The sequence below is a fragment of the Paroedura picta genome, chromosome 5 (genome assembly GCF_049243985.1).
Source record: "Paroedura picta isolate Pp20150507F chromosome 5, Ppicta_v3.0, whole genome shotgun sequence".
Classification (NCBI taxonomy): Eukaryota; Metazoa; Chordata; class Lepidosauria; order Squamata; family Gekkonidae; genus Paroedura; species Paroedura picta.
In genome coordinates, this window is record NC_135373.1 from 77237933 (window position 1) to 77255135 (window position 17203).

A 17203-nucleotide genomic window follows, 5' to 3' on the forward strand; every position below is an offset into this window, starting at 1 on the left:
CGGCCATCCATCAGGAGATAGAGTTAGATAGATGCCAAGTATGAGGTTCCTACCACCCTCACAAGAAACGTAATATTCTGTTTTCCTTCTGCTGCTTCCTTGTTGATTGAGGGGTTGAGATGTCTGTTTATAATTAGGAAAACATGCAGTTCTGGGCCAGCCAGCACAAATAGAACTATTTTTATTGTGGAAAAGTTATGTATAGAGCTAGAAGAAAGAAAGTACAATGTACTTGGTACTGTAAAATGTGTATTTCATAGTAGGATTAAAGGTTTTCTTTAAACCCACAGAGTTTGAAGCTGCAGAGTATGTATATAATTTAACAAACCATGGATTTAACAGTGTGTGAATCTAAGCAAGATATATAAAAGCTCTGTGATGAAGCTTCTCACTATTGATTGTCTTGTATTTTGTGGCAGGCATACATAAGACCCAAGCACAGGGAAATTTCCTTAAAGACAACTGCCAACTCCAAGCTCTGTAACACAGTCAAAGGAAAAACTGTTTCATCTGTTTTGTGCTGTAGCAGTTTCCTCTGTGTATATCTGCTGGCAGGGAAAGTTTTATGAAGTGCTGATCTATATTACAGATACATTATTCAATGGATTCCTGACCCATAACCATTTAAACAGATCTAAAATGTGAGATAGTTCCCATGGTAATGCTTCTGAGTTCACTTACAACTGGAATCATTATTTTTGGCAGGTTTACTTTTCTGAATACAACACTATCTTTTAGAAGCGTGCCATATGAGAAACGTGATGAATTGGTTCATATTTAAGGCTTGTCTACTGGGGCATAGTGATACTGTTCACCAGCATACACATAAGCAAAGAGCCTTAAATGGTCCTATCCAAAGTGCAAACTGAGTTGAGACAGGACCTTTAATGATGTGGAACATCTACTGGTGCGTTCCCTCCAACAGACATGACATCTGTAGACAGACCCCCAGGGATTGCATCAGTAGATGGGCAGTGGCTTGCTTTTTATTTTTTCTATGGGTTCCACTACTTCTTGTATAATCTTGTTTTGTTTTGTGTGGAACATCTGTGCATAAAACCAAATTTGAGTCCAATGGCACCCGTGGTAGGGGTTGATATTTAAGGCCATCAACTTCCAAAGTTTTGGAAAAGGTCTGTCAGCTATTTTATGAAGAAAGTCAACATTTTATGTGGCTTCAAGGGAGATCCTTGATGCAACATACAGGGCTTGTTAATTGTTAGATGTCCAAACTGAGCCAGCTTGGTGTAGTGATTAGGAGTGCAGACTTCTAATCTCGCAAGCGGGGTTTGATTCTCTCCCACATGCAACCAGCTGGGTGACCTTGGGCTTGCCACAACACTGATAAAGCTGTTCTGACCAAACAGTAATATCAGCGCTCTCTCAGCCTCACCCACCTCACAGGATGTCTGTTGTGGGGAGAGGAAAGGGAAGGTGATTGTAAGCCGCTTTGAGACTCCTTTGGGTAGAGAAAAGTGGCATATACGAACCAACTCTTCTTCTGAAAGCATGGTAAAACAATTTATACCATAAAATCACAAGAAGTTTGGGGTACAGTTATATATAATCACAAGCATAACTGGTATTTAGTGATGCTGTTTCCATTGTTAATTGATTTTGTATGGTTCAGATTATTGTAGTAAACTTTCATTTAAAGCAAACACTTTCATTTAACATCTGCATTAAATATTCTCCAGTTATACTGTTCGTCATCATAGCGAGTTTTTCTGAAAATCTTGGCAATAACTGTTGGCAATAACTGTCATTGGTTAAGCAATATGTTCCTCTTTTGCCGATATTTTAATGTTCCTTTTAAAAAAGTTTAGCCTTTGTTAAGCTGGTCTGTCAGGTTCTTCTGGATTCTTTTACACATTGCTCACCATAAGAGAATGTATATTTACACAATAAATCACTTGGTTTTAAAAGGAATGTCTTGCTTTTTCCGTTTGGCAGTGGGTGCCTCATTTCCTCCTCCCTTCCGTACTTACACTTTTAAAGTGTCACTATATGACACTTCACTTTTTGGTGTTTTTATATTCTGAGGTTTTGCTCCCTCCGTCCATTTAGGACATCTTGATTTCTACTTAGTCATTCTGTAACAGCTGCGAGGAGCTCCCAGAGCTTGGTGTGAAAGCCTGAGGCTATATTCAGCCAGTACAAGTGGGAAACTACATGGAACGATTGCCAGGTAAGCATAACAAGGAAAGAAATTTAAAAAGAGGACTCAGAAGACAACCCATGTTGGATTAAGAGGCAGTAGCCCATTCCCTGTAGTTTAGCCACTATAGTGTCATGATCAGAGCACCAGATGAAAACAGGAGATTCGACCATGAACCTCACTGTTGTGAGCATAAAATTCTTAGAAGAAGGGCAAGAGAACAGCAGGCAGGCAGGACAGCTTAATTTTCATGTGTGCTACTGGGAACATACTTATGAAGTGATTGGCTTTGTCAGATGAGTAGCTGTTTTAGTCTGTCAAAAAAAAAAGGAGTCCTGTGGCATTTTAAAGACTAACCCAAATTTATTCCAGCATAAACTTTTGTAAGTCATAGATCACTTCATCAGATGCCTGAAGTGGAAGAGAGTCATTTTTTTGTTTCCTAAATGCAGTCCTCTGTTGTGCTGTTAATGAAGAGATAGGCAAAATGGCCATGGAAGTGGATATTTGGGTCCAATGATCTAAAACTTATATCAACCTACTGATCACATGTTATAAAATATGAAGCATTTTATTTCCTCACCACTGTGGCTAGGTCCTAGGAGAAGAGAGAAATGAAAGGGAAGGGTCAGCTGTTTCACTTTTCAAACTGAAAAACCCGTTATAACCTAATAGCCATGGGATGTTCAAAATGCTACTAAATATTACTTTGCATTTGGGACAATTTGCTGTAGGGTGGGACTCATCAACCCCGGTCTGCGGCCCGGTGCCGAGCCACAAAAGCCTCAGCAGCGGGCCACGGCTCCCTCCCCCCACCCCGCAGTGAGAAGCTCGCCAGGCCGCGGACAAATCGCCCACCAAAGTGGTCCGCGCATGCACGTTTGCACAGGGCTGTCACGCATGCGCAGGCCCCGGGTCGCCCTCTCCCCCCATCACTTGGCAACGGGCCACAACCTCAAAAAGGTTGAGGACCGCTGCTGTAGGGCATAAAAACAAATTAATGGCTGAACTGCATGTCACTTATTAACACAGTAACAATTCCCTCTCCCTAACAGACACTTCAGTTGGATCAAAGCAGCTTAAGTGATAGGTGCTCTTCAGTGGCAAAAGTGGCACTTTTCCACTCTAAATTCCCATCTAAATTCTCATGACAGGGATGCAAAATGGGTTTAGCAGTGGGAAAAATTTGTGAGAGAAAAGAGAAGCAGCTTCTCTATGCAATTTTTCCTGCTTTAAATCTTTCCTTCTTGAAGAAGTGTTCCCTCAGGACTTGTTTAGACACATTGCAAATAATGTCTATTTCCTCCCCTTAAATAACAACTTCATACTGTGTGATTGCCATTATTTTTAACCTACGCCCTTTACACTAGCTCTTGAACAAAAAAACCCAAGAATGCATCTATGTATTTTAAATATAATCTTAGCATGCCATCTCATAAGTTGCCTTCCATCCTAGAAACAAAACATGAAGCATCCTAGAAATAATGAATAGAGTTTATGCATGTGTTACATTTCTTTATAGTTATTAAATATTTATTTGTGGGACCAATGGAAGTAAAATGCTGTCTTTTATTAAAACCACCCATACTTTAAGTGCATACCAGATTTACAGAACTTTTCTGCACTTTTAAAAGACGAGCAAAGTAAAATGTGTCAGTAGTTCTTAGTAATAGTTTGATAGCATTAAAGGCAAATACAGCAGATAAGCCACTGTGCTTTAAATATCCAGTTCAAGATCTATTGACTTTATTATAGTGAGTTCACCAAAGGGTTTTCTTTTCCTTGCATAATTTTAATATGGTTTTCAAAATGTTTGCTTTTCAAAGTCTTCTTGTGATTTCCCCATATGATCCAAAACCCACTCTTGTTTTGTGTGCCAAGCAATTGTAATCACTCAGCTGTGCCAACATTTTAAATTATGACTCATATATATTTGATTTTGGAACTGAGGGCAAACACAAAGTCTAGGGCCTCCTTTCTTAAAGCCCCCCCCCCCTTCTATTCACACATCTTGGTTTAAGCAAAAACAACTGTACTTATTGCAAAAGGAAAATACAATGGGCAGTGTTGAATGTGGTACTTTCTACTCCCAAAACTCTTATTTTTCCAAGCTAGGGCCCAAAGTCTTAGGATGAGTGATACCCTCTCAAGTAGAGGCATTAAAGAAGGCGTCTCTCCACACCTGGGGAGTGAAGCACTGCTGTTTGACAAAATCTGATTGGGGAGAAAATAGCTTATGTGGCTGTATGCAATGTTCTTGAAATACTGCTTTGTTGCAAAATGTGCCCTAGCAGGTGAAGACTAGGAAGACAGAATCTTGCATACTTTTTTATTGGACTTAACTTATTATGTGAAATGTGTAAAAAATATTGTTTATGAGCAATCTGATTAGTCCTGTAAGTAGATTAAAGATCTTTATTTAGTTCTTTGTGCAAGTGGTTGATGTTTGTGCTGGTCTCATTGTGATGTACTATTTTGGATAATTTTTATTACTTGGATTTTTAGAATTGTATAGGTGTAGAATTAATAACATTGCATTTGACGACATTAAAGCTTGATCATGGATGTATAATACATATTCATAATCGGCCTTTCAAAACATTGGGCTTTATATCTATCTCTTTCAGCAACTAAGCAGACACTACTGAAACAAACATAGGAGGCTTCTTTAAAAGATTTCCCCCTTCTACTCTCTGTCTTCCAATTCAAAAGTGACCTCTTGCTCCACAACCTACCAGGATTACTAGCAACATTCAGGGCCTTTTTGCACGGGGATCTTTGTTGCAAATTGGTCACTGAATGAAAAATCGCCATTTAAAATAGTGGAATTCGTCGTTATGCATACCTGCCTTTGTAGTGGAATCAGTTGCGTTTTTTAGCGTTTCCCACAGGCTTCCGGTCTCGGCAGAAATCGCTAGAAAGGAAGCGCTATTGCCAAGCTCGTCCCGCCCCTGGCCGTCAAGCAGCCAATGGGCAGCCGTTAGCATGCTCCCAAACAGACCCTTTCCCTTTAAGGAAGGTTTAAAAAAAACAAAAAAAAACAGACCCATTGTAACGAGTCTGGGTAGATTCGTTGCAACGGAGAGACCCATCCAGCTGCCTGGGGTGTTTGAGCTGTCGTTTGATCGGTTGATCATTAACACGCTGCCTCTGAGTGAAAAAAAAAATCCCCCCCCCTCACGGGCCCGATTTTCGGCTGAATGGAATGTGTGAAATGTGTGTTCTTAGTGACTGAAGGGGAGGGACTGAAGCCGGGAAGCCTCTGTTTGAGCTGTCATTTGATCGTGGCCACGCTGCCTCCGAGTGGAAAAAAAAAAATCCCCCCTCCCCCCCCCTCACGGGCGCGATTTTCAGCCGAAACAGTGTGAAAAATAAAGGGAAAATACATCAGCAAACGGGCTTCTGCGGGCTTCTTGTCCTTAGTGACTGTAAACAGCTCTGAGGAGGGACTGCAGCCTGGGAAGCCTCACTGGCTAAACGGAGGCTCGCCGGTGCGTTGATCTCCACTCGCTCGGGGAAAAAAAATGGCGATCGCTTCGCCGGAAGTTTGGAGGACAGGCTCAGGAGGAGGGACTCTGAAGAAACCGCAACAATGTTAACGCACAGGTCTTTATCGCTATTGTTGCAGATTGGTTGCAGGAGTGTATCGCTTTCCGGAGGGTGAATCCACTTTTTGGGATTCCCCTGAAAGCGTTACAACGAAGCGCTTTTTGCAGGTCGGTTTCAGGAGTGTTGCAGATTGTCTACGACGTCGTGGGTTATTCCAAATTAGTAGCGTTTTCAATTAGCAACCATTGTGCTATTTTGAAGCCTTGCGAAATGGCCCACAGTTCTACAGATGTGTAAATTAAGAAGTCAATCGTCTTTTTCTTTTGCTGGCCTCTAGGTGGGACCTAGGGATCTCCTGGAATTACAGCTCATCACCAGATTAGAAGAGATCAATTTCCCTGGAGAAAATTGATGCTTTGGAGGGTGGATGCTGTGGCACTGTACCCCACTGAGGTCCCTGGCCTCCCAAGGTTCCATTCCCAAATTGCCAGGAGTTTCCCTAACTGGATCTGACAACTCTGCCTGCCTGCTGCTGATTGCCAGACAGGTCCTGGCAATCCTACTAGAGCAGTGGTCCCCAATCTGCGGGCCGCAGCCCGGTGCCAGGCCACGAAGGCCATGGCGCCGGGCCGCGGCACCCTCTCCCCGCCCCCCCCCCACAGTAAAAAACTTCCCAGGCCGCAAGCTTGCGGCCCGGGAAGCTTCTTACTGCGGAAGGGCGGGGAGAGGGAATCAGGGCCGGGCCGCGCATTGCGCATATGCTCTGCCGGTCCCCAGCCTCAGAAAGGTTGGAGACCGCAGTACTAGAGGATCAAATTTCAATACAACATGGTCATAAACAAATGCAAAGAGGGGAATTGCTCCCTCAGATGAAGAACAGTTGATGGCTGTAATCACTATCTGTAACAATTCTTTTGTGCTTTTTTTAGTATTGGAAGAAGTGCAGCAATCTATTTTCGCCAGTTATGGAACAGCATCAAACCAACAAGCTCTTCATGCACCTGAATGGGTATGTAATGTTTCACATAATAGTATCTTTGCTCTCCTTTAAAATTCAGCACACTGTTTCAGATCCCCCTGCATACACCAGTGCATGCTCAGGCCTCCTGTACAGATTATTTCCTACACAGTATCAGATTGCTGCTGCTTTCTGGTAAAGCGGGGGCGGGGTGCAACTGAGTGCAACATGTCTATCTGCCTGCTGGACAGAAGTCATGGTTGTGTGCTCAATGCAACTTGGATCTCAAGGCACAAGTTCACACCCTTGAGGCCAAGATAGCTGACATGGAGAAGCAAAGCCAGTCAGGTAGGCAAACAGATTGGCAACTTATTACATGTGTCCCACTTCAGACTTAAGAGCTCCGGTTGTTATATGGGGAAAGGGGGAGTGAAATCCTGCATATGTGGGAGAGAAGAGCTTGAGATCATCATAATATTCTTCAAGAAACAGTCCACCAATATTTATATAGCTTAAGTATAATATTTGCAGTTTCATCCTAAGCTAAGTTACACCCTTCTAAGACTATTCAGGCCAATGGGTTTAGTAGGGTTTAACTGTTTAGCATTGCACTGTTATTCTGATATGTGCACTCTGGGTTTTTTTAATAAAACATTTAACTAACATATTTTTGTCTTTACCTTATCTACTATTTATTTGTTATTTCATTGACTATTCATTCTAGCTATGTTGCTTGTGCTGAATGTGATAGTTCCATGGAATTTATTTATGACAGACCAAAATGGATGGACAGATGGACATGTTGAAGGTTTTTTTTTTTACAGGCAGAGTTTAATCAGAACCACGAATCTCTATTCTTTAACGATGGCCAGAGAAGAATTGATTTTGTTTTAGTATATGAAGATGAGAGCAAAAAGGAGAATAGAAAGAGGAGCTTTAATAAAAAGCAAAAGGTATGAATTGTTTTCTGTGTAAAGTAACCATTGAGCAAAGCTTTGCTTTGGTTCAGGTTTCCGAGCATCTTAAAAATCAGTGATTTTTAAAATCTCTCAGTCAAGACGTCTCACAGCTTTCAAAGGTGTGCTAATTTTTTTTCCAAACGGCATAAGCTGAGGCATCATTTATATCATCTCAAATGAAGACAGGATTTGCTGTTCTCTTCCTTTGCTCATTTATTTACTTGGAGTTAAATAATGTCTTACCTAGCCATTGAGTTGAAAGATACTTGGGTTGGCATGCTTGGGTTCTTTTAGTAGCACGGGCTGCAAAGAGATTATCAAAGCTAAACATAGTAGCAGGAAGCTTTACATGTTATAAGATATGCAAAACTATCTAAACCACAACACTCTTTCTGTTCATCCTGTTTTCCTTTCCTGAGTTTTAGATCCAATCTTTACATTCAGAAGAATCACATGATGTAAAATTGCATGATAGACACTTTGAAATCACACCTCTTCAGAATACACATTCTCCCCTCTCACTAAACAAAACCTCTGCAAGTGGAAGCATCACATGGCAGAAAGAAAGCTAGACCAAAAATTCAATCCCCAATGACACATTACAGTGTACAGGCATTTGAGTTTCCCAGAACTCAGACCATCTGTTACAAAAGAAAAAAGGAGGAAAGCAGGTTTTCCAGGTTGTCATATTTAAAGTCCATGTCATGCTAGCATATTGTGGATGTTCTGGCAGACAAAGATCTAGAACCTGACTTTCTGACTTGCTTACATCCCACAGGCAGGAAGTCTTTGGCATGGGAGATTATTCCCAGAGGCTTCCATGTTTGGGTTGTGGCTTTTGGCATTTGCTGATTTTGTTTGTTTGTCTGTTTGTTTTTAGCTATATGGGCACCCAATATTCTTTCCTGACATGGACTCTTGTGCCTTTACTAGTTGTATGTTGGAGAGAAATTCAGTAGGAGTAATCTGGAGTAAAGTTAAGAATATTATGGCTGAAAAGGCTGTATTTTCAAGTGTTTCTTTTTCATTCTTCAGGGTGCTTCCAAAAATTGAAAAGCACTAGTTGTATTACATTTGAACTTCTTTCTTTTTTGTTTTGCCTGTTCTTCCCATCAAATGTAGTTTGTTATGAAAACCTGTTATATTATCCTATACTCTTTTGGACCGTTTACGCACTGGAGGTTTCGTGCCAGGCTGCAGGCTGGAGTTTTAGAGGTGGTTGCCCCACCTCTTCCTGCACCCACACGGGGGAGCGTTTGGCCTGGTGCACCTCATCCGTCCCCAGTTTGTGCTCCTGCACAGGAGCTGGGGCAGTGAAGTTACTAGCGCATAAACGGTCTTGGTGGGAAATGGCATGCAGGAAATTTTAGCCTTCCTTTCTGGAGTGCTGCTACCCAAATCCACATTGAGTCTCCCAAAGCTGGTTTCTAAAGCCAAATAATTCATCTGGATTTGTAATAATGGAACCTAAGCATTCAATGCAGTTTGTTACCTAGTAACCAAATTGGATTTAGTACTAAATTACCAATGAGAAAGCAAAACCCTTCAAGAGTAATAAAGTTGTAAGACACTAATGCAGCTCTAACTCTCACAATATGTATGAAGGAGTTAAAAATACATTGTTATAGATTTACTAAAACAGATTAAAGAAGTTCCAGCATAGCAGCATCTAGAATAGTCTGATTTCTTAAGTAAACAACCTTTTACTGATTCGGGCTTGCAAATCAGCTAGAGTATGTTCGGCAGAAAACTCACAGTGAAGGTACAAGATGCTTATGAGATGGCAGTAAAGGCGACAAAAAGGGAATATCTTGTGGCCACTATTGCCTCTGCAAGCTCACACCGAGCAGAATTATTTAAAACTATTAAATCCTTGTCAGTAACAGGACAATTCAAAATTTTTCAATTTTGTAAGGTTTTTGCAAGCTTTTTTGCAGAGAAAATCTTGTTGCTCTACCATGACCTTTCTGCTGATCTTGATACAATTAGATAACTGGAAACCCCTTAGTCATCTCAAGGTCCTATTTTGGACAGTTTGAGTCCTCTCCCCTTGGCGAATGTGGACAGATCTCTAGCCTACTATGTAACTCCTTGACCCGTATCCCTCATGGCTGGTGAAAGACAGTAGTGAGGAGATTCAGATCCCTCTCTCGGACCCATTATGCATGGCAGCAGCTACTCCGCACTGCTGCCATGCCGTTGCAATGGGGCATAAAGCCCCGCCGTCCCCTGTGTACACACAGGAGCGGAGCTCCGCCAGATGTCCCAGTGTAATGGCCCTGTGCATGCAATGCGGGGCTGGAAGCGCTGGGAGCTCAGGTAAGCAGCGGCAGCGGCTGGGGGGGAAGTGAGGGCAGGCAGCCCCCACTGCAAGATGGTGGGAAGTAGCAAGCTGCTCTCCCACCATAGCAAGGGCGGGGGGTCGCCCCTGTCAGTTCCATGGAGCCGCAGAGCCAGCAGAGGTGAGAAGCATCCCTGCAGGGACGCCATAGGTCAGGGGAGGAGCCAGGCCAAAAGCCCGGCTCCTCCAAATATGCACGGGGTTTGGGCAGCTTGGCCCTGGTCTGTGCTCTCGGGAGTCCTGAGACTCTGGAAGAACCCACGTTTCATTATATGTGGAGTTCTGCAGGGAGCCATTTTCTCTCTCTGATGCTGTTTAATGTCTGTATGCATTCCCTTGCCCAGCTGGTCCAGAGATTCAGGCTTGGGTGCCATCAGTATGCTGATGACATCCAGCAATATTTGTTGATGGATGGCCAACTATTTACTCTCCCAGATTCTTTGGCCAGATGTCTGGGGGCTGTGGTGGAGTGGCTCAAGCAGAGTTGGCCAACTAAGACATAGGCCCTCTGGATAGGTTGGCATGGCCCAGGTGAGTCAGTGCTACTCCCAGCTCTTGACAGCTTCCAGTTAGCAGCCCCAGTGTCTGTCAGGAGTCTAGGTGTGGCTCTAGAGGCCAAGGTCACAAATGTTGCACATCAGGCATTTTATCAACTTAACCAGGCATGACAATTATTATTATTATTATTATTATTATTATTATTATTATTATTATTATTATTATTATTATATTTATTAGATTTATTTCCCGCCTCTCCCGATAGGCTCGAGGCGGGTCACAACAACTAATCCCATTAAAATATCAATCTACGAACTAACATGGCAGCTAAAAATCCCATCCCTCCCCCAATTATTAAGAGGTGAAGAGGAAAGGATAGGGGAGTAGCGTATTAGCACCTTACCTGTCAGCATCCAACCTGGCCACTGCTATCCATGCAATGGTCACCTCCAGGGTAGATTACTGTAACTTGATCTATACATGGCTGCCCTTAAAGCTGCTCCAAAAACTTCAACTGGTCCAAATGAAGTAGCATTTGTCAGAACTAGGACCAAGTGGAGAACACATATACAATTAGTACTCGCCCAGCAGCATTGGCTACAGATTGAAGACTGGATCAGGTTCAAGGTTTTGGTTGTTACATTGAAAGCCCTAAACATTCTGGGACTATCATGTCTATGGAACCACCACTCCAACTATGCCACCCCAAAAGCATTATTGTCTAGTGACCAAAACTTACGCAAAATTCCCAGCCCTAAGGAAATAATTCCCAGCCCTAAGGTCCTGGCCCCTACCTGGTGGAATGAGCTCCCAGAAGAGCTAAGGGCCCTGCAGGATCTTTTTGGGTTCTGCAGGGCCTGCAGGATGGAGCTCTTCCACCAGGTTTATGGTTGAGGCCAGCGCACCTGGAAGATCTGGACCCCCTCCTGGACTATTCTATGGGCAGTTGAGATCGTTTTCCATGCCACCCCCAGAGTTGGTTTTTAGGGGGGTATTTTAGTTGTGTTATGTCGCCATATATGTCTTGGATGTTGGCTTCTATCAGGATATTCTTTTATTTTTAGGGGTATTTTATTGGGATTTTTATTGAATGTAACCCGCCACAAGCCTTCCGGGAGTGGCAGGCTAAAAGTCAAATAACAACAACAGCATACTAGAATCCTTTAAGGAGGACAAAATAAGGGTCACATATATTTGGAGGAACACATTTAACATACACTTCTGATATGTAGAATTGCTGGGCTTCCAGAATATGATCATAATAACTGTTAAATTCGTCACATTCATGTTTAAGATTAGACTAACAGGATGGTGCTGATATAATGCACACATTATTTTTTTGTTCGCTTGGAGAATATTTTATGAACACATCTTCGCAACTTGATTTATGATCCAAAAACAATCTCAATAATAATCAAATACAATACTTCATTCTTTTTTTTTGCTGTAAGCTTCAGGTTATGTGCATTGCTTTTAAAGAAAGTGAATAATCAGGAAGAAAAGGTTTACAGTTTTTTCAATTAATTTTAACAGCGGAAAAGAGAGGTGTATGAGTCTAACTTGATAACCCGTGGTTTGCAGCTGGAAGCAACAAGGTCGGTAAGTGCAATTCTCTTTATGCATTTTAAAAAGTGGAACTGCTTCTTCTACTTATCTAAAAGAAATGCTGGTTCACAGGAACTCTATGGGGCTTTTTGCACGGCTTCAAAATAGCACAATGGTTGCTAATTGAAAACGCTACTAATTTGGAATAACCCACGACGTCGTAGACAATCTGCAACACTCCTGAAACCGACCCGCAAAAAGCGCTTCGTTGTAGCGCTTTCAGGGGAATCCCAAAAAGTGGATTCACCCTCCGGATAGCGATACACTCCTGCAACCAATCTGCAACAATAGCGATAAAGACCTGTGCGTTAACATTGTTGCAGTTTCTTCAAAGTCCCTCCTCCTGAGCCTGTCCTCCAAACTTCCGGCGAAGCGATCGCCATTTTTTTTCCCCGAGCGAGTGGAGATCAACGCACCGGCGAGCCTCCGTTTAGCCAGTGAGGCTTCCCAGGCTGCAATCCCTCCTCAGAGCTGTTTACAGTCACTAAGCACAAGAAGCCCGCAGAAGCCCGTTTGCTGATGTATTTTCCCTTTATTTTTCACACTGTTTCGGCTGAAAATCGCGCCCGTGAGGGGGGGGAGGGGGGGATTTTTTTTTTCACTCGGAGGCAGCGTGGCCACGATCAAATGACAGCTCAAACAGAGGCTTCCCCGGCTTCAGTCCCTCCCCTTCAGTCACTAAGCACACACATTTCACACATTCCATTCAGCCGAAAATCGGGCCCGTGAGAGGGGGGGGATTTTTTTTTTTCACTCGGAGGCAGCGTGTTAACGATCAACCGATCAAACGACAGCTCAAACACCCCAGGCAGCTGGATGGGTCTCTCCGTAGCAACGAATCATCACAGATTCGTTATAATGGGTGTTTTTTTTAAAAAAAAAAAACCTTCCTTAAAGGGAAAGGGGCTGTTTGGGAGCATGCTAACGGCTGCCCATTGGCTGCTTGACGGCCAGGGGCGGGACGAGCTTGGCAATAGCGCTTCCTTTCTAGCAATTTCTGCCGAGACCGGAAGCCTGTGGGAAACGCTAAAAAACGCAACTGATTCCACTACAAAGCCAGGTATGCATAACGACGAATTCCACTATTTTAAATGGCGATTTTTCATTCAGTGACCAATTTGCAACAAAGATCCCCGTGCGAAAAGGCCCTATGTCATATTGCACCCCACACAATGTTGTCCCTGAAATGCAGGCTAATTCATTTTTAGCTGAAACAGTGTAGACATATTTTGCTTTTAGTATAGTGTTATCTAGTTATCTGCTCCTTCCAATGCAGAAACAGTGGACGGAGCAGGTGCCCACTTTGAGAAGCTCATTTTGAGTCTGCTGTTGCAGGGTGACTGCACTTTTTCAGTAAGATCAGTGGGTATGGTCCATAATCCTCATACATCTTTTTAGCTTCTTTTAAATCTCTGTTGGAAATTGCACAGTAGCTTATTTATGCGTGAGAATCATGCCTGCTTTTTGACATCCATCCAGAAAGTTCAAGAAAGAAAGAGAAATTGTCCATTATCAACCTGGCCCAGTTTCCAGCATCTACACCAATTCCACTGAATATTTTATTTCATGAACATGAATGTCAGCTGCATATTACCTGAACTCAAATCAGTACTCTCTACTGATACAAAATTCAGTGCAAATCAGGCTTGAGATCTAATTGAATCATATTTGTAGCCATATGTTACTTTTAAGCTGGTTTCATCAATGGGCAACATTTGTCATTTGAAAAATTTTCCACACAGCAATCTTGCTTTCAGAGGTCAGCTTATAAAAATCATCAAGTAGTTTTGTTGTTGTCTTACATGACACTGTAACATGCTTGGAAGATTTATAATTCTTGAAACAAGAATATAGTTGACTCTGTAACATATACCTCTGTCCATGGAAATCTTGTCTCTTTTTGTCTACTTCAGCTAGGGCTCAGCCTCAAGTCCTGAAACAATAATACTCTTCTGAGTGTGTCCAATGGTTAATCCTTCTGTCTTCACAAAAGGGTCACACTCACCTAAGACGGAAGAGAAAGGCTTCCATGTCACTAAGCTGCTTCCAACCTAGATTGTGTCCTGGCAACTCCTTACTAACACTCAAACCAGATGTTATTATTTTTAAGGATTCAGGGCTGGGTTCCCCATGTGCCAACATCAGCTCCAAAATAGCCCACTGGACCTTACAGTTCAGGAAAATTGTGAGGAGGCAGGAGCATCTCTTATCTCTACACAGTGGTCCTCAGCAGAAGTGGAGACCCATGGCTCTTTAAAAGGCAGATCCCTGCAGCTCCTGCATGATTAAAGAAACATAATTTGGATCAGTAGAACTTGGACCTGACAATAAAAGACAACGTCTAATTTGAACCTTAAAAATTAACCATTACCTTTCCAGCATTGACATGTGCAATAGTTCACTATCAGTCTGCCAGTTAATGCCTCTGATCTCTGCTTTAGGAGTGGGGAGAGGCTCATCACCATTAGAAGAGAGCACCATTAGAAGAGAGTAGTCATAGAAACAGAAGGACTGAGCAAGTAGCAGAACCTGGCATGAGACACTGATATGTGGCCCATTCTGCACCAGGTTCAATGTGGCAAATTGGTTTCAGAAAGAGAAAGCGGAATTTCAAATAGTGGAATTCGGCGTAATGCATACCTGCCTTTGTTGTGGAATCCAGTTGCGTTTCAATCGTTTCCCACAGGTTTCCGGTCTTGGCAAAAATCTCTAGAAAGGAAGCGATATTTGCTGTGCTTTGTCCTGCCCCTGGTGGTCAATCAAATGAACAGCCAATGGGCGGTTGTTACCATGCTCCGAAAAAGCCCCTTTGCCTTTAAGAACAGGTTTTTTAAAAAAAGAAAAGCATACGTTGCAACAAATCTGCGTTGATTCGTTGCAACGGAGAGACCAATTTAGCTGGCAGGTGGTATATGAGCTGGCAATTCATCGTTGCCACGCTCCCCTGAGTGAAAAAAAAATCCCTCCCCCGTGCACGGGCGCGGTTTTCGGTGAAAATAAAGTGAACTAGCAAACAGGGCTGTGTTGTGCTTGGTATCGTGAGGTGAGCTTTAAAGCAGCTGTCGAGGGACTGCAGCCGGAGAAGCCTCGCTAGGTGAATGAAGGCTCGCCGGTTCATTGCTCTCCTCTCGCTCCGAGAAAAAAAATGGCGATCGCTTTGCCGGAAGTTCAGAGGAGAGAGCCAGGGGGAGGGACTTGGCTGAAACCGCAACAATGGGAATGCACAGGTCTTTTTTGGAACTGTTGCAGATTGCTTGCAAGAGTGTAGTGCTTTTCGGAGGGTGAATCCACTTTTTGGGATTTCCTTTTAAGCGCTACAACGAAGCGCTTTTAGCTGATCGTTTGCAGGAGTGCAGCAGATTGTGTGCAACGTTTTGCATAACTGAAAATTAGTAGCAATTACAATTTGCCACACTCCTGCTACTTTTAACTTGTGCAGAATGGCCCTGTGATTCCCAGCTATACTACATGGATACATCAAGGGTTTTTCATTGAAGCAGATTGAATAGGCCATTATAGGCAGCATTGTCTATTCAAACTCTCCAGGGGCTTAGTCTTTTGCACCACTTAATTCAGGGGTAGTCAACTTGTGGTCCTCCAGATGTCCATGGACTACAATTCCCATGAGCCCCTGCCAGCGTTTGCTGGCAGGGGCTCATGGGAATTGTAGTCCATGAACATCTGGACGACCACAAGTTGACTACCCTTGATCCATTTAACTGGAGAGGCTCATGGTTGAACCTGGGGCCTTCCGCATACCAAGCAGATCCTCTTCCACTGAGCCATGACCTCTTCCGAACACATAGTCAGCAACCTGTGCGGCTGTAGGGTGCTGAGATGACAGTGAAGTTCCTGTTTTCCTTACCATGATGCCTTCTGTTAAAGGTGCTGAATCCCCCTTTCCCCATCTAACAACTGGAGCTCTTAAGTCCACTGCTGGTACTGTTCTTTCACCATGACAACCAGTGGAGCTTATGCATTGTTCCCCAATATGCCTTTTGAGGTGCTTTATTGTTATTTAAACTCAACAATGGCCACAGGATTGGGAAAGGTCAATTTACATTCCAATCCCAAAGAAGGGCAATGCCAAAGAATGTTCAAACTACCACACCATTGCATTCATTTCCCATGCTAGCAAAGTTATACTCAAAATCCTACAAGCTAGGCTCCAGCAATATGTGGACCGAGAACTTCCAGAAGTATAGGCAGGATTTTGAAGAGGCAGAGGAACTAGAGATCAAATTGCCAATATACGCTGGATCATGGAGAAAGCTAGGGAGTTCCAGAAGAACATCTACTTCTGCTTCATTGACTATGCTAAAGCCTGTGATTGTGTGGAGCACAACAAATTGTGGCAAGTTCTTAAAGAGATGGGAATACCAGAGCATCTTATCTGTCTCTTGAGAAACTTATATGCAGGTCAAGAAGCAACAGTGAGAACCAAACATGGAATCACTGATTGGTTCAAAATTGAGAAGGCAAGGCTGTATACTGTCACCTTGCCTATTTAACTTGTATGCGGAGCACATCATGAGAAATTAGATTAGAGGAGTCACAAATTGGGATCAAGATTGCAGGGAGAAATATCAACAACCTCAGATATGCAGATGATACCACTCTAATGGCAGAAAGTGAGGAGGAACTAAAGAGCCTGTTGATGCGTGTGAAGGAGGAGAGTGCAAAAGTTGGCTTGAAACTCAACATCAAGAAAACGAAGATCATGGCATCCAGCCCTCTCAATTCCTGGCAAATAGATGGGGAAGAAATGGAGATAGTGACAGATTTTATTTTCCTGGGCTCCAAGATCACTGCAGATGGAGACTGCAGTAAATAAATTAAAAGACGCTTGCTCCTGGGGAGGAAAGCTATGGCAAATCTAGACAGCATCCTAAAAAGCAAAGACATCACTCTGCCAACAAAAGTGCGTCTAGTCAAGGCTATGGTATTCCCAGATGCAATGTATGGCTGCGAAAGTTGGACCATAAGGAACGCTGAGCATCAAAGAATTGAGGCTTTTGAACTCTGGTGCTGGAGAAGACTCTTGCGAGTCCCTTGGACTGCAAGGCGAACAAACCGGTCAGTCCTAGAGGAGATCAGCTCTGACTGCTCCTTAGAAGGCCAGATCCTGAAGATGA

The 17203-nt window shown here is 43.1% G+C and overlaps 2 protein-coding genes across 10 annotated transcripts in view; one reads left to right on the plus strand and one right to left on the minus strand.

The window, feature by feature from the left end:
• Nucleotides 1-17203, minus strand: part of DBX2 (developing brain homeobox 2) — a 204768-nt gene that overhangs the window by 73423 nt on the left and 114142 nt on the right. The window contains exon 3 of one of the 5 annotated variants that reach the window (XR_013231185.1): nt 12688-14345. The exons of the other annotated variants lie outside the window; for them this stretch is intronic. The gene's annotated coding sequence lies outside the window, so the exon portion shown is untranslated. Of the gene's footprint in view, nt 1-12687; nt 14346-17203 lie in introns of those variants that run through there. 5 annotated transcript variants of the gene reach the window in all.
• Nucleotides 1-17203, plus strand: part of ANO6 (anoctamin 6) — a 91360-nt gene that overhangs the window by 18543 nt on the left and 55614 nt on the right. For 2 of the 5 annotated variants that reach the window (XM_077338633.1, XM_077338634.1), the window contains exons 2-4: nt 6637-6716; nt 7490-7618; nt 11997-12062. In XM_077338633.1, coding sequence (XP_077194748.1) covers nt 6637-6716; nt 7490-7618; nt 11997-12062 — 275 coding nt within the window. Of the gene's footprint in view, nt 1-2046; nt 2189-6636; nt 6717-7489; nt 7619-11996; nt 12063-17203 lie in introns of those variants that run through there. The other 3 variants (XM_077338635.1, XM_077338637.1, XM_077338636.1) reach the window with 3 other exon arrangements.